Consider the following 23,847-nt stretch of genomic DNA (forward strand, 5'->3'; position numbering starts at 1 on the left):
AAGAGAAGAAAAAAGACTGGGAGGGAGACCGCAGACTCAGAGCTTCATGTCAGATTCCTGCTGACCAGAGGAAAGTCTGACCGTCTGCAAACAGAGCTGATTCATCCCCATGCGTTGCAATGTATAAACATCCCTGTTGCAACTATAATTTAAGGAATGCAGGACTACTCTCTGTTAAATTATTAACCAAGAACATCACATTACAATCTGTGAACAAAGCTCCAGGCTGTGGTCAATCTATGGCAGAGGAATAAGGTCATCTATGATGCTAATTAACAAAGTTCTCATCAAAGTTCCTAAGTGTGGTTGTCCAGACTCAAAATGACTGCTTTTATGGATGTCATTTTTTCAATTCCCACAGTGAAGCAACAAACAATGTGTTATATAAACCTGGGTGACAAGTTGTTAAGAGTCCAACATCACATCTTACTGAAAAACTAGAAAAACAATTCATAACAGTCCTTTTAACCCGAGAAAGGAAAAAACAGCGGCCATTTTTAAAAAGTCTGTTTATTCATTTAAGCCACTTCAGCTCTGCTGAGTTCACATGTGGCTGGAGTTTGTGTTTATCAGCAGGTAGGAGGTGAGTGGGAGCAGAGTGGGCTTTCAATTATGAAACAAAGCTCAAAAAACAACCCTTTTAAAACTGGCTTTATAAACTTGAACAAAAAGGTCAGTTTATCAGCAGCCTTCAGTAGGCCATCATCTTTTCACGCAGCGTAGAAAAAAGATCCAAAGAATTGGGAAAAGACGTTCACATGTTGTGGTTTGACCCTGAAAGGATCATTCATCCTCAAAAACTCTTCGATGTGGATGAATTAAAACGATTCTGCAAAGATGAGTGGGTCAAATTTCCTTCACAGCAATGTGAAACACTCATTTTCAGGTATCAGAAAATCCTTCATAGTGTGTGTTGTCGTTAAGGGGGCAACAACCAGACATTAGTGGCCCGCAACCTTTACAGTTCAATGAGCTACTTTTACCCTCAGTATAACTTTTCAGGGTTTTTTTTTTTCTGACAGCTTCACATGGTAATTTTCTACTATATTAAATTTGTTGCAATTGTTAAGGAGTCAACATTTTATTTCTATTTCTAGGTATTAAAATGAATACTAATATAAGATGTTAGCAAATATTCCACTCGGTGTTGATATAAAACACCTAACTTGTAACCTAACAACAAGAAAAATAGCTTGTTTTAGCAAATGCAAAATCTGAAGGCCATTGTTAACATATCTATATTTAAATGCAGTAGTTGATTTTTCATCGTCTTCCACTTGCACTCTGGAGCTGCAGGCAGCAGAACCCTGACGTAGGGATTTTCACACAAAACCGGGTCAACTCGGACTCTGCTTTTTCGCCTACATGTTTAAAAACTCCTCATTATCTTTGATGCTTTATATGTGACTAAAAAAAACTTTGTAAGGAGAAAAATTCTCTTTATTGCGCTGTGTAATTTTACTCTTTGCATGCATCCACGTCTTCAGTCTGCGGTCATTTCCAGGTGACTGATATGTGTCAACATGGCATATAGATGGAAGCCAAGATATCTCATGAGAACTTTCTAGAATTAATCAATGTAAATCGGCTCACCTGTCAGTGGTTTTGACACTGAGGCTGATCAATATCTAGGATTGCTCCAGATCATTTATTATAGTGACAAGCTACATTAACTTCAGCAAGCCTATGAAGTGCAGGGCAGTTTAGTGAAGCCATAAGTTCTGTGTATGAACTACAAATCGAAAGCCAAGGTGGAAATATATCGCATGTCAGGTGACGGCCTAAGTGCTGCTCATAACGTATATGATGCAGCAAGAAATTAGATAGCTGGGCCACAGAAGAAGAGAGCTGACAACAAACTAATGTAATAAAAACTCACTATTGCTTGCAATCAGTGTCAAAACTACAAGCAAGCTTTATGTGTGTGGGCACTTTTGGAAGAATGGATATCACTCCCTGCTAACCACAATCCCCAGAATCAGGTTTCTGCCTGTGGCTCTAATGTGCAACAACCTAATGGAAAATGAATCTGGGATCTGTGGTTGGGAACGCCATGGACCCAGAGGAAGCTTTCCGAACTAGGAGAACAACAGAGAGCCGGCCCCATTCGCCATCCAGCTCGGTGCAGGAGGATAAGCTCTGCGACAAAGCTGAAGCTGCAAAATTACCGCTCGGAGAGGCACTTATGAGAATGGTTGCAAACTGCTGCCACTGACACAGCGTGACTGCAGAGCACACAAAACACAAGCAGAGTGATGCAGGACGCAAACATTTAGAAAGTGAGCAGACGTCAAAGAGCATATGTCCTTTCAAACTGCATATGGATGTGTATGGGTGAATATGTAATTATGTTAATGATTGGCTGCTGGAGCTGAGTCAGCCAGCGAGGCCCTTCAAGCTCACTTCTACTCTTCCATGCTCTTTCTAACTCCTCTTCATTTGTTCATTTAATCCCCCAGACTATTCCCCTCCTCTTCTCTGAACTCTACTGTATTTTCTTCTCTATTTTTATTTTTTTTAATGAATGTTTATACTTCCTGTTGAAGCAACGCGCGGCTTCTTACGAACTGCTTCTACACTCTCTAGAACAAGAAATAGCATGCAGATACAATGAGCATTTTGTGCATCTGAAACCATCCTGCATCTGTACACACAGATGCAAATGTTACACCATCGGTCAAATCATGCAAGCAAATTTGAACACATCAAAAGCTGCGTGAGCTGTCTCAAAATTTTAGCTGTGCAGAGCAGAGCTAAAAAGAAAATGAGGAAGGAGTCGTAGCTGGGAACTCTAAGTGTAACATTTACATGCTAGTTCCTCTGAACAGCTTTTCAGCTCTTATCTTAAAAGTCACATTTATTTTTTCTTTGAACTGCCAGTGTTACAGTGCTGCCAGCTGACGAGGAAGAGCATGGTGAGGATGCATGGTTATCTTACATAACAGTGGCTTGTAAAAGAAGTTAATTCGACCTGGATGTGTGCTGCCGTGCTTCATGCAGCCACGCATCAAAGCAAATGTGAAACACCTTTGTGGGAGACAGAGCGATAACAACCCCCAATGAGCCGCTCCCCAGCAGACTCAACAGATCAGCTCGGTCACATGTGAAACGATGGCAACAAATGGAAGTCCCTAATTTAATGGATTATCGCATCCATGTTTGGGTCAAAGCTTTGCCACTTGAGTTATCTTAAAATCCTCCATCAAAAAAGCCCAACAATTTAGTTTTCTATGTGTACTTCCATTACAAACAAGTCAAGATTTTTTGCTCTGACATGTCTCTATTAACTGTTGTTTCAGACTCCAGACTGAGAGAAAAATTAAGGCGAGTCGGTAACCCGCTGAAAAAAACAGAAGCACTTCCTGAGCAGGGGAGAGTGATGATTACAGTACATGATGTGCATCTTAAGTTAGTCAACTCATCAAACCAAACTCAGAGTCCTGTAAGTAACTGACCATGAAACGAATAAAGTTTTTATTGCCGCTTGGCGGACAGACTGTGTGGAGCAACAACCTCTGAAATTATGACATTAAAGCTGACTTACGGTATCTTTATGAATACTTTTTATCTGATGAATTGGTCTTTAAATTTGAAAACATGCAACACCCTCTAAAGTTACTCACAACTTGTAAAAAGACTTTGTTGTTGTAGGATAGACTCACACTGCTTATAATTACAGCTGTTTAAACACAGTTTCAAGAGATAGAGTCGATTGGATCAGGCAAGCTTTTTACTTTGTGCGCAGGCCGGCAGGGACGCACTGACCCTGCTTGCTCTTTTACTGGGTTTTTCTTGTGGAAATGACCGTCTGATGGGACAACCCTCAGCTTCCCTGCTGTCCGACCGTGACATCTGCCGTTCTCCTCCTGAACGTTGTGCTAATACTAAAACGTTTTATGTACTGATTTGACTTCAAGCTATTTTCTTGTTGTCATGTTTGACTTATTGAGTCAATAAGTTAAACATGCTATGTTTAAGTTATTGTTATGTTTTTCTGTTTGCCATTTTGTTAGGTGTAAATAAATTAGATAGAAGCAGGTTTTCCAGTTAACATAAATCTTCCTCAATTGAATGGCATGTTCTCTTGTCTTTCCCATTTTAACGAGTTGCAGTCAAGCTGTATTTTTTTTGTAACTCAGTATAAAATAAAATTAAAATGTTGCTTTAAAATGTTAAATACTTTTGTGTTATTAAACTGATCAATTATCAACAAATAACATTCATATGTTTCTGACCCCAACACACATTTGCCTTACTTAGCAGGTTCACTTATTTTTCCCATTTTGAAGAATGACTAAGAGAAATGAACACATCACATCAGAAATTTACTCCAGGGACGCTGGAAGTCATCTATTACTGATGAAACGTTTCCACAAACGGTCATCAACTTAGAGTGGCAATAAATGCGGAGCGCTCTGTAATTACCGTTGATATTTTAACAGCGTTCCCTATTCTTTAAAATTCAGTTCATACTAGTGCAGAAGGTACAGCAGGTTCGGTTTTGACAAAAAGTCTAACAGAATTTTCTGTGAATCAGCTAATAAATGTTTGCAGATGAAGTTTCAAGGTCTTAAAACATCAAAAGAACTTTGCCAACTAATGTCCAAGTTATCAGTCAGCAACTATAGGTTCTTATGAGCTCTAACGATGTGCATACCTAATTATCTATGATGTAATTAACCACACTCGCTTTATTCCATTAAAGAAACCATAGCAACCGCACATGTCAATACAGTAAAAACCACACCATCAATCTTTAGAAGGCAGCTATTAAACACATGTTTATTTGTCAGTCTCCTTAATGAGAAACAATCTGGTTTTGTTTCATGCTAGTGGGATGTGTTCAGAAGAAATAAGAACACAAACAATCTACTTCTACTTCTACAACTCACTTTGGTTTTATAATGTATAACAATAATACTGTAACTTAATTAGCTCTGCATGGCTGACCTACTCTGAAACCACCCGCCTCATCCCTAACATTCGCCCTCTCCAGTTGGATTTGACATGAACTCAATAACAGGAGGTTTAGGCACTAATTACCAATCAGTCTGATAATATCATAAGGGTGATGGTAAGGCATGATTATATACTGTAAAAGATAAAGCAGGCCTCATTCAGAGTTTTTTCAGTCTGGATTTGCCCTGAGATCCTGCATGATGCTCTCTACCATCTGTATCTCAGAATAAGGTGCCACATCCAGGATTTCTGTGCAGAGAGGAACCTTGCTTGGCATAAACTAACAGCAGAAAGAGGAGGGAGAGTCCCGGGGTCTTGGATGGGTGAGGAGGAAAATATAGAAGATCTGGGCAGAGGTCCAGTTCTGTCAGAGGACAGCTTGAGTGTCTGCTAGACAAAATGGGGTGAGATTGCTGCTTTTAGAGTTGTTGCAGTTCTGTAAGCGCATATCTCCAAGCACGCCATAGTTTTCCAGCCGCACCATGTGATTTCTCTAAAGACGGTGTTTGATCTTTTTATAGTATGAAGGGATAATTTGATTGCTGCAGTAGCTAATTTTCTGGTGACGGATTTACCTCCAACAAATGACCACAAAAAGTGCTGTACCAATTCAAAACTAAATATAGGTGACAAGAAGTTACACTTCAAAATCAGTCTCTGTTTCTGACATTTTAAACTGATCTCATCATGAACACTTGCTATCAACACATAATGCAGTCAGGTGAATCAGGTGTGAAAAGGACACGCCTAAAATATTATGAAGAACTTGAATCAAACAAACTGTTCTTGACCTCAACTGGGTCAGTCAAGCCCAGACCCAGATTCAACTCAAAAGACTTGAAAACTTCTATTCACAGATGCTTTCCAGCCATTGTGACAGAGCTAAAGCTATTTTTCCAAGAAGAATATGGATTGCTGCAGCAAAATGTTGTTCCACATTACTTACACTGAAATAAATAAAGATATTTTTGTATATATACACATTATTTTCACACCATTTCACAATTATTCACTATTTAGACACATAAAACACTTTGTTGCAGCATGACAAAATGGGGAAATTAAGTATGAACATTTGTGAACATAAAGCCTTACAACTTCAATATGATTCACATTTGTGCAGCACAGGAGTAAATATGGCCAACGTTTCCTGCCGTGGGTGGCCCCACAGTTAACAAGTGTGAGGCCTTTTTCTCTCACATGCATGACCAGAGCATGTGCATCGCAGCTACACGTGGGCACACACTTCCTTGCCCAGCTTGAACCGACCATCTTGAATGACTCACAGTACCCAAACTAGAGAGTAAGAGCAGACTGTGAATGCAGCAGCTGTGCTATTTGAACGTCAGTGTGAGTCAGGTTAATATTTTCTGACATTATGGTTAAGCTGTCTGGGGAGAGGGTAAGCTCTGTCTTTCCGGCTGTGTGTGTGTGAACATATGTCCTAGCTGTCCTACAAGCACTGCCTCCTCTCGCTCGTGTTTTTCTTGGCATCTTGGAAGCAATGCGCCTTAAGAGGAAGGAGCAATGAGTAGGGGTGTGTGTGTATGTGTGTGTGTGTGTATATATATTTAGGGTGAGGGAGGTTTTCACCTACCTTAAACAGACTTTCTGTCAGTCTCTTCCTGATTATCGTCCACAAAAAGGCGCAAAAGAAAAAGAGGGCGATTTCGGTCCAGGTGATGTATGCGTTATCCAAGAGGGTCCGTTTGGAGAACTCCAGCCCGCAGTGGCTACAGTCCCTCCATGCGCCCAGCATGGCGCTGGAGCCTCTGGTGATGAGCTCCCAGTAGCCCGGCATGGGCTCGACTTCCACCGGCCCAGCGCTGCCCATCGCTGTGACGACAGAGAGGGTAAAAACCGGGAGAGGTGCCTCCAGCAGAGGAGCAGAGGGAGTCCAGACTGACCGCTCACCAGGCTCGTTGGCTCAATAAAGCACCCAGAGCAAGCTTATCTAACAGGCTTATCCCCTCTTTAGGCGCCTAATTTTTTGTCTCCCAAATTAAGACATGGGCCCATTCTTTGCTCTTGTATGGGGAAAAAATCTTCGGGGCCAGATCAAACCAAAGGCGGTGATTCAGTTTTAAATAGAAATTAAAATCCACGTCAAATTACAGGAAGGGTTTCTTGGAGTTAATCTGACCCATCTGCGGCAAATTGGTGGTTCATCCCGCTCGTCATTCCGCTACGCACACTGCTCATCTGCGGCAGGTTAGCCGCCTAGCTTACAATAAATCAAACGGACAGCGCAGTGGAGGGAGCAGCTTCCCCGCTGTTAGCGGGACCGTTAATGAGTTAACCTTTAAACCGAGCGCAGACACGGGAACACGCAGCCCGGCCGGACTATTGTTGCCGCTGTCAGAGACGCGCTCTCATCTCGGACCGCTATCCGCCTTATATGACGATCCTGAGCCGCTTCATGAGGGAGCGCGGCCGCTCGGAGGCACGGGCAAGTTATTCCGGCGAAAATAGAATCAGACTGACATATAACCCGGTATATGAAGACATGCGTCGTTTCTTCTTCTTCTTCTTCTCTTTCTGCGGCGCTGGTCAACGTGTCCGACGCTGCGTTTTTTTTTGACGAGGCGCTCTCAGGTCCACAGCGGAGATCAACTGGTGCGTTCAAAGAAAGGAGGACAGTCTGCGTTTATGGCTCAGCTGCGTTTATGACAAAAAAAAAAAAAAAAAAAATCTAGCGTAAGGGCGTGACGTATTACTGGCCCGCTATCTTCTTTATGAACTCTCTACTTAGACCACCGAGGAACCGAAAGGATGGTTTAAAGTGACAGCGCAGAGAAACCCGTACAGCGCCACATACTACAGAGGTGTCCAAAGTGTGGCCCGGGGGCCATTTGCGGTCCTCTGCAGGACGTTGGGCGGACCCCTGACCTGCAAGGTTGAGGCAGACAGACACTTTTTCACCTTTTAAGGCAACTTTTTATGATAAATAACATAATCTTTTTTTATATATATATATATTCTCATTTATTTTTGCATTTATATTAATCTTTGAGTAACTTGAATCACAGTTATTGATCTGCTATTAGTCAAAAGCAAATCTTGCAGCACAAATAAGAAAAATAAACCAAACCCAAACATGTAGAAACTGTGGGTTTGTCTTATCTTACAAGACTTTTTTTTTTTTTGCCTCTTCAATGATTTACTGAGCATTTTCTACAAAAATCTATTTTGTTGATTTAAATAATATATATATATATGTATATATATATATATATATATATATATATATATATATATATATATATATATATATATATATTGTTTACTGAGCAGATACAAATGAAAAAAGTGACAAAGTCTCTTTTTAAAAAGCTATAAAATATACATTTTATCTGGCCCCTTGTGGTTTCAACTTCAGGATTTTGGCCATTATGGCAAAACGTTTGGACACCACTGATATACAGGTACAGCAAATATGATAATTTAATTACACAATGAAACTCATAATATATGGATTCATTAGACACAAATTATAAATGAAGCTTTTATTTCTGTTCAATCACTGACATTGCCTTGGTAATGTCACCGCCTTCACTCATGTCTTTATTTTATACTTTGTTTTGTTTAAATGTTGCTATGTTGCTATGCCCTAAAGTGTCTTTTCCTCTTTTTATTTCATTTTATTAGAAACTGTGGAGTACTCACTTTTAACCCAGAAAAGAAATTAGAACAAAATTGGAATCCAGAGACCCAAGTTTATAAGTGACTTGTTAGCTTAATTTTTTAAAAAACTGTATAGTACTCACTATTTAGACCAATATTATACTTCTTAGATTAATTTTTAGATTATTATGAAGAGAGACTCCTATTATTGCAGCCCAGAAAAGGAATTAGAACAAACTTAGAATCCAAAGAAAAAAATCTTGCAGAACAGGAACATTTAGTTTTTATTACGTAGAAACTGTGGACTACTCATTACTTTTACAAATTTAGAGCATACTTAGAAAGTCCAGAGGATACTTACTTAATACGTATCTACCAACCCTGAATAGGAGTATCTAGTGTATATACTTTGGATAGATCAACATTAGATTATTTTTCTTTTCCCTTTCCTTTGGTTTGTTATTTTGTTTGTATTTCCTTTTAATTTGTATAAAGCACTTTGTATTGCCTTGTTGCTGAAAATGTGCTTTATAAATAAAATTACCTTTTACTTTTGTCTTGTGTATTTTGGATTTAATTTGAGAGTCAAGATCCAAGAATGTGAGGGAAGAGTGGAGAGGAACAGGATCAAAGCTGCTGGAAGTAAAGTTTGAGGTTTCCACAGATTTGATGACCCATGTTATCTGCTGGTGATCCACTGTGTTTTATCAAATCCACTCAGTGCATCTGAATAGCTGGACACACGAAAGCACTCTAAAAATTAGCTTAAAAGAGATTATCAAATTATATTGCAGGACTTTACACCTGTCCACAGTTTTAAATACTCGCTTTAATAACCCTGGTATCACTGTGCCAACAAACCTGACTGAAGGTGAGACACTAGACCCAACAATGCAGATAATCTGAAGTAACTGATGTAAGGAGAACCCAACGAAGCACTGAGAGCTACATTTCCAGTAGCTGTTATTTATTCATGGTTATATCCTCATCTTCTAAGAAACTTAATTGTGTCTTTATTTGCAGCAGATCATAATTAAAATAAAACAAAAACGCTTAAAATACACATTCCTTAAAAGAATGTTCATTCATCTTTGGATTCAACAAGCTCTATCTGTACATCCAAAATGACAAATTAAATATTTCAAAGTTGATTTATTTGAGTAGATTTTTACCCATATTAAGACAACTGCTCAGTGTTTTTCCAATCATTTATTAACATTTCAAAGGAATGCTTGTATAGCAAATGCGGCTGTCCCTAAAATAAATGTAAATTTGTAGGGCTGGAGAAGAAAGGCAGATATATATATATATGAATTTCTAGTGCAGTTTAAATACAGCCAAGGTTTTAAAGGGAAAAAAAAACATTAAAAAAAAAAAACATATGACAGGGAGAAACAGGGTTATCTTCATGGTCATTTCCCTAAAGTCCACTGTTGAGGGAGTTTTGTAGGAAAACAGAAGGTCTATGCTGTGACGGTGGGGGCGTACTGCATTGCTAGTCTGTCAAACTCATTCTCCTGCAAAAAAAAAACAACAAAACAAAATAGTTAGAAATCAGAAACACCAAATTCTAGTTATTAAACTGGCGAGTCTGTATCAGTCAGGTTGTAAACCCATTTTAAGCATGTTTATGTACGTTTGAACTCTAGTGTGATTGCAACACAAAGTGACAGCAAAGGGTGAAGGTCTAATGCCCTGCTCGGCTTAGATCCAAGGATACTTGCTGCCGGCTTAGCACTACAAACAGTTCTGTAACTATTACAAAACAGGGAAGTTGAGAAAGCATGGCAGAGATTCTTACTTAGAGTATAAGTGGATAAGTATCTTTCTCTAAGCATATAATCCAGCTGTTACCTTGGCAAAATAATCTTTGAGGAAAGGGTGAGCTTTGTGTGCATCTTTCAGCTGGGAGAGATACCGATTGGTGACCTGAAAAAACACAAACACATTATGCTTGGTGTCAGTACAAAGGATTATTAACCAGGAGGAGCTTTAAACAAATTATTACTTCTAGCCAAAGAGACATTTGCATGCATGCTTCTGCTCTTCTACAAGTCTGAAGTAGAAGAGGCTCTGTTGCTGACACTGCCCACTGAACAGAATTTTGTCAAATTTAGACTCTAAACCTAACACAAATAATAATCTGAATAAAATTAATATTTTGCAGCATAGTAGTTGCTTCTTGCAATTCTTTAAGACAAACTGTGTCCTAAAACTAATGCAAGCTGTATATCTGATAATTGCTTGGGGTCTGTGTCACCAAACCAACTATTTTAACATCAAAACCTTAATGATCAGTAGACTTAACATTTTTTTAAAGATTATTCTCTAATTACCTTTCCCTTTTCCTTCCAATTTGCTAAGAAATTGTCTCCAAGTTAACCTTGAGGGAGGTGTAATTATCAGTTGTTATCGCAACTGCAGACATGTTAATGATGTCTCCGTGATAATGGCCACCATTCTAGTACACTGCAATCACGTCCAGCAAAAGCAAGTCAGATTATTCTCCCTTTTATCTTATGAACTCTACTCTCACACCACTGAACAGCAGATATGCCTAAGTGATTGGTACAAGATGTTAGCAGTAAGCAATGTACTGATTTAATCAAAGCAAACAGAACATTGCTTAAATGTGCATGTTTCATTTAGGGTCACAGAACAGACATGTCTGTGTGTTCTTTATAGATTTGTCCCAAGGATAGTTATCCAGCCGATGGCTGTCATTGCAGAGACCTCTACGAACTTTGGTCTCACCTCAGGAGGTTTTCCCAGGTGCTGCGTCAGCACTATGAGGTTGATCAGCGTCTCAGGATGACTGCTGTCCTAATAGGGATAAAATAAAATACAAAGTGAGTTATCAAACCCAAATACATGAAAATTATGCATTTTTACATGCGAAAAAACACTTCCAGTCCACACACAACTGGAAGTGGCACACAAAACATCTCTGAATTAATCAGTAAACTATAAAATGTTGTCTTTTTCAGCCATGCAAAACCCAAGGGCTGAAAGTCATATCACACCCTTGATAAGTTCTGCCTGTTAGGTGAGAGATAACATCAATAAAAAACTGTCACTCGGTAAAAATTTAACCTTTTCACATTGTTGAAACACGAAAAATGCGAGGCTGACTGGTAAACATGAAGCCCTGCAATTATGCTGCTCAGGTAATGATATTAAAAGTGGACAGGTGCTTCAGCTTAAAATTATGAAACAGATTTTTGGTAAGACCTAACACTTTTACAGATAAAGTAAGAAAAAGTCTTAAATTACTGTACCATATAGAGTAACCTTTTTTTTTTTTTTGCAGGATTGTTTAAAATAAATGTATTTGCTGCCATCTGCTGGTAAATGACAAAAAATGCATTTTATTTATATTTATGAAACACTTGACACAGCAATAGGACAAAGCTAACAAATCTGACTGATAACGGTTATTTAATGTTTACTTTAGATTTGTACAGACACTCAGAAAGCAGCCACAACACAGTTGTCATTATAGAGGCTACTTAGAGAAACAGGTTCTGTAACTGTCCCAAACACCAAATGCTATTGTATCCAAGCACACTACTTATCAAGTTAACTGACAAGTCTATGGGATCACAATAATTTGCATGTTATATTTTGTCTGTAGAGGTCATTTAAAGCAACCAAAGCCTGCTGGATTATTGCACAGTATTACAGACCCTGTCATTAAAACAATACCTGGAGGTAAAACTGCTGCCTCTGCAGCATCACTGGAAACATACACACAATCTGATGCATGGATAGCTTTTAAATTTAGGTACACTTCATCTCCTCACAGTGTCAAGAGAAAATTACACTCTGTTCAGGATGCCAGCACTTTGAGCTTAAGTACAACATTTCTATTTTTACATTAGATTTTCTAAGTAAAAGAAACACAATGTGACATTTTAAAATCTAACAAATGGAAACATGTTTCTGGAAGTTTGAGTGGGCTAAATTTGAGACACTTTAAAAGACCTTCATCTAACTTTTGGACTTATGTGAATTACCTAACTTCAACACCTAACACCGAGTTCAGGCCGCGAGTGCTACAATCCAGCAACTTTCAGATAGTTAGGTATCAAATAGTTATAATAGGCAAGTAATAACACCCAAATTCCTAATCTATTAACCCAATCAGCACTAAAAGATACATACAAATTATAGAACAAATGTGTGAACAAATGCGCAATTTAAGACCTACCTAGTTGCAATCATTCAAAATAAAAAATTATATGATTTTAAGATCTTGTAAAAATCCTGTAAGAGATCTTTACGTAAGCTTAAAAAGTAAAGTTATCTACCTTGAAAAGAATGAGACAGATATAACTAAAAAATATTGTTTCAATTAAAGAAATAAAAGTGTGATTGCTCCTTTCTTCAGAAACATTTTTTGGTAAAATCTCCAAAAGGCTACACAATTCAAAATTAGATTCGATCCTTTCCACAAAAGAAAATACAATTATAAAACAGATCAAAGAAAATATCAACGATTTTAACAAAGAGCAGCCGATGACACCTTCTGCTTCAGGAGGTTTTCACTAAATTTTTCTCATTTTCACACAACAATGTTCAGTACATAAACAATCAGTTTGACTAGCAGAAAAAACTGCTGTCTGACCTTATCGAGAGCCTCCTGCAGCACTCCTTCTGCCTCCTCCCACTTGTTCTGAGCCATGTAGCAGGCAGCCTGGCCGTTCAGCAGCAACAGCGTAGACGAGTACTTATCAGACATCTCTTGGAAGATGTAATAGGCATCCTGAAGCTTCTCTCCACCCTGAAATAACAAGCAAGTGTTTGCCAAACACTTAATCAGACACAACATTAAAGTTGGCAGCTCATTAAAGAAGACTTCAAATGTTTGCAAATATGAATGTTGCCTATGCTGCTGATGTTATAAAATTAACTGGTGTTTTTTTTCTCACCACGGCAATGTTAACCCAGGCTGTGGCCAGCTGGGTTAGTGTGGCGTCCTCATCCTGCTCCTGCATCTTCTTCAGTTCCTTCCTGTTGAGGAAAGTTCATTGAGATTAGAGAATATTCACAACCAATAATTACCAATAGCTGCTAGAAACTGAGATTTCAAATTAAAATACAAGATTATCTTTCTTTTTTAAATAGCTATTCTTTCAAGTCATCAAAACAAAGTTCATCTTCAACTTCATTGCAAGACCTTTTGTTTATATTTCTTTAAGTTTACAGGATGTCAAACTACAACTACGAACCTTGCCAGGTCAACACGGTCCAGACTGAGAAGCACCTGAATGGTCATGGCCATGCTGCAAATAAATTCAGATTTAGGTTCAGTTTGATCCATTTCATAAAAAAGAACAATGTAAACACACTTCGGTGCACAAAACAAAAAGACGCATTGATGCTAAAGTAGATTTTCACATACAGCATTTATATTTATCATAATAACCTAAATGCCAACAAGAAACTGGCATGCATTTGCAGCAAATCTTATTACACAAATCCGTAGAGTGGCCTTATAGAGAGAAACTCAATAATCTTTGTGGACAATACCAAAGCCAAACTGGTACTGCTTGATATTTTCTGTGGAGATCAATTGTTATTTAGAAATGTTGAAACTGTACAACAAGTAAAGTCTTTTAATTTGCCCTCACCACTCCAGACTTTCTCCTTGGTGCAGAGTTCTGAGCGCAGCGTCCGTGTTCGTCTCATGGTAATAGATGGAGGCAGCCATGAGCAGGAAGGTGGTGTTGGCAGCATCCACACTCTTCGCCATCTTCTTGTCCAAATCAGTAACAATAGCATCCCTGAGCAAAAGCAAAGAAGAGAAAGTTTTGATGGAAATCTTTGGTTTTGGTTTTGTTTTTTGCATCTGTTAGCATCAAACTGGGTATTAAGCTAAAGCTAACAATCACCATAATTTATTATGCTTAAAGTGCATTTGTAAAGTCAACTTGAATAGAAAATTTTGCAAAAACTAGGTCAATTGTATAATAGGTTAAGTTTGATCGCTTATGAGAGAAAGCTCAATAGAGAGATAAAATACATTAGAAGATCTAGTAATTAATAGGAATTTGTGGTACATTAATAGTATCAAATTCAATCTGTAATATTACCAGATACACTGCAAACATATGGTGCATGGAAAGTTCAGAGCAAAAGTGTTATCTTGCACTAACAAAAAAATACTAGTTTAACTTATTTCAGAACAAAGGAGGGGTAATAAAGCTAAATACATTTAAATATGCAGAAAGCAATATTTCTGTATATTTTCTCAAAAAGTATTAGTGATGCTAGTGCTTTTTGAGAGACAAGCAATCGTCAACTGAGGACGATTTTACCTTTTACTCTCATTGGACAGAAACTCTGCAAACATCCTTACGGCTTGGAGCTCAGCTGAAGAGTTGGCCTTGATGTCGTCCAGAACAACACCATACTTCCTCTGGGAATACACAGAAAAACTCACAGTTCAGGGTGTAGATAAGGCTTATTTTCACAAGAATAAACTCACGATGAGTCTATGAATGGCTAAAAAAACCAATTAGTAGCAGATTTCTACCTGTCACTTCTTACCTGAGCGATGTACGCTCTGTACAAAAACATGTCTCTTTCAATCTCCTTCTCGGGTGATGACGGCTTAAAAAAAAAATTGGAGATTAAAGTGGCAAAGTCATTCAGGCAAAAATGTTTGGAGAAATCATAAATACCAATATTAGTTCGTTTATTAGCATAGCTGCTGTTAGCCAAACGAAAACGAGCACATAATAAAACAACAGATGTGAATATTTTAAGTGTCAAAATTAAGCACATACCTTCACCTTCTGCGCCTCGTTAATACATTGTTGATAACTGCCGATATAATAAGCATTTTTTACATCGAATAGCTCATCAACATCTCCCTGCTGAGCCGCCATGTTGACTACTGAAACTTCCTGACACGTCGCAAAAACACGTCTCTTCCTGCGTTCGACCGAGGATTCTGGGAAATGTATTTTTCAGAAAATAAACACAGAATTCTCGCTTAAAACATCCCTTCCTTTTCCAAATGTGTGTTTTGACCAGTGTTATTACCTAAAATGGTTAATTCATGTTAGCAAATCTCTCTAACTCTCTAAATACCCCCAAATTAAGCTCCTCAACCATAGGTTATTATAATTAATATAGCCCATGTTATAGCCTACATAGCTGTATAAATTATACCACCAGAGGACGCTCGAGCTCTTACATTTCACAAACTTGCTGTGGTGGTTCAGTGTGATTTATGCTCTTCATGTTCTAGTGTTTCTGTTTTAAACGAGTGTCTTACGTGTTTAAGATGAAACTAAATGGTATGCAAGTTTATAAGGCATGTGGAAAAAAGGGGGTTAAACAAGGATAACAAACATCGGGTATTTCCTCTACCTCTTTAATGTGATGGGAAAATAATCCTCTGTCTTGCAAACATCCGCTCATGACTTTTTTCTACATCCGTCTCAGTTGACAAGCACGTTCTCATTAGACATTGTGAATGAAAATCGCAAATGTTGATTTAACTTATTATGTCAAAGTGTGCCATAAAACTTAACGAGCCATAAATTTAGTGACGAGAGAACGGCTGCTCCCCACAGTTCCTGTTCATTGTTCCCTCAGTACCATTTCCTCTGGGAAATTTGGAGCCGTGGGACTGGGACCTGGACAAGCATAATTACTGGAAACGCTAATGGGAAGGAGGTGGGCGGACGCTGATTTTAAATGGTCTTTTTCTTTTTTGGCCTTACTGGGTTTGCCCACTCCTCTGGTAGCTCGTCTATTGGCCCAATCCAACATCAATCTGCTGAGTAACCAAGTCCCCCCTCAAGTTTGAAACTTTTTTTTTTTTTCTTTTTTACGAAGAGGAGACGGACTCCGATTACACGAACAGCAGCAAACTTGTAACTGATCTCACAGCTTGCGAGGGAAGAAAACACTATTTTAATAATTCACAAATCTGCGCCTGGTGGCTTTACGGTTACAGAACAGCAAAAGGGTAGTGAGAATTGGACGTTGTTCTTTTTTTTATAGCAGGCATCCAACAAAAATATGAGAAGCATGTTGTAAAGCGACAAGGATGAAGAGCTGAGCGACTCTGTTGAGATTAAAGCTTGTCAACTCCCGCGTCTGACCGAAGGTGAGTGCTGTCTGGCGGCCCCGCTGTGATCTTAACGCTCCGCGGGTTTTTAATGAAACATTTCCCACCAAGCAGCAGCAGCAGCAGCAACATTACCCGTAAAACTTCTGTCATCACAGGCCTGGCCCCTAACGACACAAGAGTTGTGTAAATGCGGCTTTGATATAAAGGAGGAGTTCAGTCTTTAGTGAGCGAAATCTAGTTTATCAGCGTGGTTGAAGGCTGTTTGAACGTGACGAACGCCATGTTTATAGGAAGTAACGGTCAACACTTGGATTCAGACATCATGTTGATAAAGACAGCCCGCAGCTGTCTTGGGTGGGAGTGTGTTTGCTCAGTTTACTTGGCTTCTGATGAAAACTGCACTGCTGTGTGGTAAATGTCAGTAATTCATGTTGAAAGTCAGCTCCATGTTTTACCCGAGTCCCTTAGACTCAGAATCTTTGTCTTACAACCAACTAATCAGCAACAAAAAGCTGCCAAACTTTTGAGTTTCTGGGTCATAAAACTGCAGTGCCTTTGGAAGCATGCATACCATTTGAACCTATTAAAAATGGAACTTACATTATTTACATGGGGTTACAAATGTGCCAAAAATATTTGTCCTTTTAATATTTCTTCTCCAGTACGCATCTGTTTTAAATAGTAATAATAATAATAATAATTAATAATAAAAAAACACTGTTAACTTGAAAGTTGAACTCTATAATTTCTTCCTGTGAGCAGTGCGTTTAATATTTTTACAAAGTGGGTATGTTCTTATATTGCAGTCCTGTTGTACTCAGAACTGGGAATTTTTGTTATTACTTATAAAGGCCGACATTGCATTTCAGTATGGTCATTCCTTACATTAATGGTGATAAGATGTGGTGGAAACATGTTTTGCAAGACATACATACATCAGTGGATCTAAAATCAATTTGTAGTGCCTGCAACTCTAAACTGAACAAATTAAAAGTTGTCTTCCTATAGAAACGAGATCTTATAATGTTTATTAGACATACTGCAAACCATATTTATGGGCACTGCCATATTGAAATCCCAACTTCTTAACTTCTAAATCTGTTACCTTTCGTTTGAAGTTCAACCCAGTTAGTTCTGACTTCCCAGATACCTGGAATGTAGCATCATTATTATTATTATTATTAAATGACCAAATTACGTTTGGGAATTTAATAATAAACTGAGTAAATGCATAAAGATATGATTTCAATATTTACTTTTTCCTTTGTATATGTCAGCATTATTACAGGATAAGATTTTAAATATCAAAAAATTATAAAATATTAACATTCAGTTTACGCGCCTTTTAATGGCCTTTAAGTAGAAAAAGCTCAAAGTGGCAGCAAATAAGAAGCACAGCTGGCAAATGTGTCTTCTTGAAAGTAACATGTACATGGTTCTGTCTTTAAGGACGAGAACAAAATTAAACTTTTTAGCTAATTCTTTAGCCCACAGTGAAACATGGAGGTGGCAGCATCACGCTGAGGTCAGGCTTTTTTGTAGCACAAAAATGTTGATCAAAGTTGATTTGATCAAGCAAACATAGGACAATGCTACTGTGGAATGAAAAACAGGCAAAAATGTCTTACATGTGCAAGGCTGGTGGAGACGCACCCCAAAACATGTGCAGCTACAACTCCAGTGAAAGTCTACAGTGGACATTAGGCGGAATGTGAATGCACACACCACACTTTTCAGATTGCATGCATCATTTTCCTTTCACTTCACAATTATGCACTACTCTGTGTTGGTCTACTACATAAACACGCAATAAAACACATTGCAAGTTGTGGTTGTAACATGACAGCTTACTACTGTAAAGTGATTTCATTTGTAGTGATTTCATCGAGACCCATCCAACCAACGGCAGATTACGAAACGTTTCATCCCCACCAAAATAATCCTTATGCTTTTGGGGGCTAATCCAAAGTTTACTCCAACCAATGCTGCAGATGGGGGCAAGACATATGGTTGGCAAACAGTGATATGTTTTGTAACACATTACTGTTTACATTGTAAAAGGCTTTCCTCAACAAAACAAGGCCTGTGTGCATATGAATGGCCCCTCTGTGCAGGCAGGGCTCTGGCAGGTAGCAGTTCACATTATCATGCACAGCCCAGACAGACATGTCAAATGAATTACAACCTGGGATTTGGACCCTGGAGTTGGACTCGCTCCGTGCATTAGCTGTGTCGGTGGTGAAAATGATTTGGCGTTTTTCAGCCTACTCTGTATTTCAGTTGCCAGGGCTTCCTTTGTGTCTGGCAGCTGCAGCTGTCAGTCGGCAGAGCTGAGAGAGAAGATGAGAGCAATTGGAGTATTGTTATATATATAATAGGAGATATTTTGTGTTTTTTAGGTTTATTTAATAGGAACAGACGAAATTCACAGATGTGAAGAATAAAACGTTTCCAATGCAAGTATCATCTCGTTTGAGGTCATCTAAATCAATTGGGTTATTATTGGTACAAATAAATTCCCACCACTCGCAGTCTGTAGATGCAAGACATCACAGGTATGCACTTTGAAGCCTCTTTTTAGTTTAATAAAACTGAGATAAAGGTTAGAGACACGTGCTTTGATGTATGAATGGGGATAATCTTTTAATTTCTTCATTTCTTTGAGATTCAAATCTGTTGCCTCTATCAAAGAACCTGCAGCACATATTTCATTTCCTCTTCTCTGTGGTGCGGTATTCAGAAAAAAATAACTATCAGGTCAAACCTCAGTGACGGTCAGAAATACGAATAGAAATAGCCTGATTAGTCAATCTCTACTTGGTACTGTAGAGACGTCTACAGTGTTTTCTAAGATGTGAAGACAATAAAATGATAGAAACTAGAGGAATATTACATTTCCTGGGTGAATGCATTGTCAATGCTATGAACTTGTCACAGAAATCAGATACAAGTAAAGTCTTAAGCATGAAAGAGAAAAAAAAAACAGAAGTTGAGATTGGAAACCTCATAGTCTACTCTGGTTTTGTTGTACTGATGAAACTCAATGAATTTCTGTAAATGTTTAACCTTTATGTTGTTGGTATGGTTAAGGGATTTTTACTGTCACATAGTAGCAGTGGTGGTTTTTGATATCGGCGATATAGTTTCCTATCAAGGGCGCCATTTTGTTGGAGGGCAACACAAGCACTTTTAGTGATGTTCAGTCTGTAGAGATTGGGGAGATTGTAAGAAAACATGGCCAAATGGCACTAATAACTCCAACGCGTTTATCTAATGCAACATTTCCAATTTAATTTTAAGAACTATAGGATGCATTTGATTTGACAATTTCTAGTTCAAAATCTACAGATTTAAAACACAGGTTGTGATTTATTGAAACTTTATATTCAAATTCTGAAACGAGGTATGTTTAATGCCTTCTTGGCATCAGTACCAAGTTACATTGAGAGAAAAATGAAGACTGTAGTGTATTTACTGTAACTCCACAGTGGTATTTAAAGTTATTTGTGAAGCATTATTTGTGTGAACAAAACGGGTTTATTTCAAGGTTTTGTTTTCTGAAAAATATTGTCGAGTTAAGAGGAGGTTCTCGTCCATAACAGCTAAAATGAAAGCAATAATCTGTTTTGTAGTTATTGAAAATGCTCAGATTTTTTATGCGTCTTATTAGAAGTGGACATGACTTCTCTTTGCTCTTAAACACATAGTTCAAATTCATTAAGGCTCTGTTATTTTAAGGTCAAATAATTTGAGACAGGACAAATTTCTTTCAACTTTTTGATGCATAAATTGTTTTGTTGTGCTAAAGACGTGTCAGCAGGAATAATTTGCTTGGTAAAAAAAATTTTCCGGTAGAGTGGTTGATATTATGAGCTTTAGGCAAGAAAACATGACATCAGAAACTTAAATTGTGATTCTATGTAAACTGTGAAATATAACAAAAAGATTTAAGCAGTTTTTAGTAGTTCGGTGTCTTAAGATGTATTTGACATTTAAAGTGTTTCCAGCTGAAATTAGTGGGACGTTGTTTGCAAGGAAGATAAATGATTTGTAAGCATGCCACTTAAATTTTTTTTAGAAGAGGAAATACATTTTATAAATAGCAGAAGTCATAGATTTCAGGTCTCAGCTCTCTTATTGCATAAGTTTTTAGATGGCAAAACAAAATCTCAGTGCTCTTTTGCACTCATTCAAATATTCCAACTAGGACTACAGAAGGTGGCTAATAACATAGATCTGAAACAATTCAAATGCTTTCTAATGGGGGAAAAAAGCTTCTTAGTCTGATGACTCTGTAGGCAGAGAAGCATCAGATTTAAATTCTATTTACAGTAGATTTCAGCCAGAGCTGGTTTTAATGACTGCTTGCTTTTTCCTAATTATTGAAAGCTTTGTCCCTCACAACTGCTCCGTCACCGTTTCAGCGCGGCATGACTGAGAAAGACGATAAATAAAACAACAATACTTGCACAGCAGGATTAAGCAGAGGCTTGTAAGCCTCATCTATGTATATTGCAGTGTAACTGTGTCCCGAGTAGATCCCCCTCTGAGCATTTATGTTTTTCAAAATGGGACAATACTGTCACGTTGTGCAGCACTCCCTGTGCTGCGTTATTAAGAGCAAAGCTCGAAAACCTCCACAGTAATCCTGGAGACGTTGACGTTCCTGCTGAGGAGAATCCATGGTAACTCATTACCACGACCAGAAAGGTGTTTGACCTTCTTTTACAAGCCAATAAAGTTCAACTGGAAGCAGTGGTGGCCCCTGGAAACATGAAACACTCTTGAGTTTTTGGAGCCTCAGCTGATCTGAAAGCACGCCGCGGCCCGACGGGCTAACATTGTTTGACATAATTGAGGCGCTGATGGAGTCCGCTAATAAAACCGGACTCGTTTTAGATTCCACTTGAGTCATCTGTTGACTCACAGTGTCTTTCTCAATTTTCCCTGATCGCTTTCTGTGCTGCTCCTGCAAACCCGAGCACACTTGTATTTGTCAGCCTATTAGGCGCCAAGTTAGAAAATTATGCTCTCTGTGCTTGAGGTGAGGACAATTGGTCATAATGTGTCCCGCTCTTATGGTGGCCTTAATTAAAATGTCAAAGGCCTTGACATAAGTCATAGCTCAAGCACTGGTTAGCCCCTTGATTATGTCTCCCATGATCTGCAGAGCTGTTAAGATGCTAATTATACTGTAAATAATATATAATTTAAAACATAGACATGCCAGTTAAAGTGAAGTTATCTAAGAGTGGGCAGCTCTGGTGATTCCTTGTTTTTTTTTTTTTTTTTACCTTTTATTTCAAATGAGCTTGCTTGTACCCATTAATTAACAATCCACTTATGCATTTTAATACATGAACAAGTGTTGTGAGTGAGCACTGTGCTGGGCCCCAGGCTGTGCAGCAGCCACTGTATTCTCAGCCTTATTACACATGCCTAACACTGACTGATGTTCCCAAATTAATGCCAGCAGCTCATAGCCACTATCTCTTCCTATATGTGCTGAGTCCAGCTTTTATCCTGGTCTCTCATCTTTTTCCCCAACCTGTTGCGCAGTGGCAGCCCGCTCTCAACCTCAAGTCTATTTTAGTTCAAATTGGCAGGCTGAATTATTAAAAGCAGATCCATTATGTGCCCGTGTGTTAATTATTAATTGTTCAGCGGGCTTCTGGCAGATCTGAGAAAACCGTTAAAGGGAAGGGCAAAGTATTTGAGCAGAAGACACTGATTGCCAACTGACTGCGAACAGTTACTGCATTAGGAAATAAAAATGACAGAGCCATAATTACAATGCAAAGATCCAAAGCAGGGTTGTTTTATGCACTCATGAGCGTGTTGCCTCTGTTCCAACATTGCAGTTGCTCCTCACAAGTCAGACCTGCTACACAATGATGAGTACAGACACACAGGCCTGCCGGAGACGGTTTGTTAACACATGCGATGCTTCGAGCTGCGAGTATCCATTAGCAGTCAGCACCGCCTCCGTTACGCAACATCTCAAGAGAAGAGAGGAGAAGAGTGAGACTGCAAAACTTGATGAGAGATGAAATTGCAGCATGCGCTTTGTCCTGAAATCCTGCATCCCAAATCTCCAACAGCAAAGTGGTTCCAGTTGTGCAGCTCACTGAAGTGGTTACGTGTCCTCTCAGAACACAAAGCGCCGATGTACTTTATAGAACAACCAGGATTTTCTATTGTGTCTTTTAAGTGGAAACAGATTATAAAGCCAAAGGGAGGGAGAAAATCTGTGGAGAAAGAGGAAAATAATTGAGCAGACATCTAATACCTTTGATCATGATTAAACAAGTTGCTTTTTATTGCAGCTTGATTTGGAGTTTCTGTTGTCATGTTTGTTTGTTGTACATGCAGCTTTGCTATTCAAAGGGAGTCAGAGCACCGGTCTAATAGTTTTTATGTTTTACTAAAAAGGACCTTTTTAGAGAATTTTGTGGACCTGAATCTGTTGTGTTGTAGGAGGGACATGTCTGACCACCTGACCATGAGGACTTGATTTCTAACTCTAATCTTAACTCTGAGTTTTTCCAAAAGCTGCCAGTATTTGCAAATCCAGCAGCGTGTTTCATGTCAGACAGCGGTTAAAATTCAAATGCACAAACAGCAATTTGATGCTCTTTCTTTAAGCCTTCCTGTTGTCTGCTGAAAGTTTTGCTCTCTCCCAGTTTTTCTTGCTCACTCGCAGCCTGAATGAACCAAAGGAGTACTTTGATATGTCGAAGAAAATACATTTTGCTTTTAAATAGCCTCTTGCACATCTATGCTTCATAAGACTTCTTTTTAAACGCCTCCATGATATTAAAAATGGTTGTCATCACTAATCACCCTGATTAGTAGCATTTAGCTTGAATAGAAATGAGTCCCTTTTTTAAAATTCCCAATGAGCTGGTCACTAGTCAGGGCTAATTGAGCTGAAAATTGTCTGTTTTCCTGTCATCAGCTTATATATTTCTATTTTATCAGTGTGTGTAGACATTGTCGTTATCCCAGGCCTGTTAGACCCGGGATGTTGACAATAAGAGTTGGTTGACAACTCTTATTGTCAACCAATAAGAGTTGGATAGCTTACTTGGAACTTACTTGCAGCTTTCTGATCGTTTGGTATCTGTGTTCTGTTTTGCAAGGCTTTTATTTTGCCTTGAATGTGTGAAGAGTCA

At 38.5% G+C, this 23,847-nt stretch overlaps 3 protein-coding genes across 3 annotated transcripts in view; 1 reads left to right on the forward strand and 2 right to left on the reverse strand.

The window, feature by feature from the left end:
- Positions 1–7,810, reverse strand: part of cers1 (ceramide synthase 1) — a 31,588-nt gene extending 23,778 nt beyond the window's left edge. The window contains exon 1 of the mRNA XM_028027445.1: positions 6,557–7,810. Within this exon, the coding sequence (XP_027883246.1) occupies positions 6,557–6,793 (237 nt within the window). The 5' untranslated portion in view covers positions 6,794–7,810. The remainder of the gene's footprint in view (positions 1–6,556) is intronic.
- Positions 7,811–9,715: 1,905 nt separating this feature from the next.
- cope (COPI coat complex subunit epsilon) lies at positions 9,716–15,533 on the reverse strand. The gene is made up of 10 exons (XM_028028806.1): positions 15,375–15,533; positions 15,136–15,198; positions 14,904–15,004; positions 14,217–14,369; positions 13,815–13,868; positions 13,515–13,596; positions 13,211–13,366; positions 11,338–11,406; positions 10,438–10,512; positions 9,716–10,100 (listed from the first exon to the last, which is right to left on the reverse strand). Exons 1-10 carry the CDS (start codon positions 15,474–15,476, stop codon positions 10,047–10,049), a joined length of 909 nt encoding a protein of 302 aa, XP_027884607.1. The 5' UTR covers positions 15,477–15,533; the 3' UTR covers positions 9,716–10,046.
- Positions 15,534–16,263: 730 nt separating this feature from the next.
- tnfaip8l1 (tumor necrosis factor, alpha-induced protein 8-like 1) overlaps positions 16,264–23,847 on the forward strand; it is a 28,342-nt gene continuing 20,758 nt past the window's right edge. The window contains exon 1 of the mRNA XM_028028763.1: positions 16,264–16,708. The gene's annotated coding sequence lies outside the window, so the exon portion shown is untranslated. The remainder of the gene's footprint in view (positions 16,709–23,847) is intronic.

This window comes from Xiphophorus couchianus, chromosome 9, assembly GCF_001444195.1.
Source record: "Xiphophorus couchianus chromosome 9, X_couchianus-1.0, whole genome shotgun sequence".
NCBI lineage: Eukaryota > Metazoa > Chordata > Actinopteri > Cyprinodontiformes > Poeciliidae > Xiphophorus > Xiphophorus couchianus.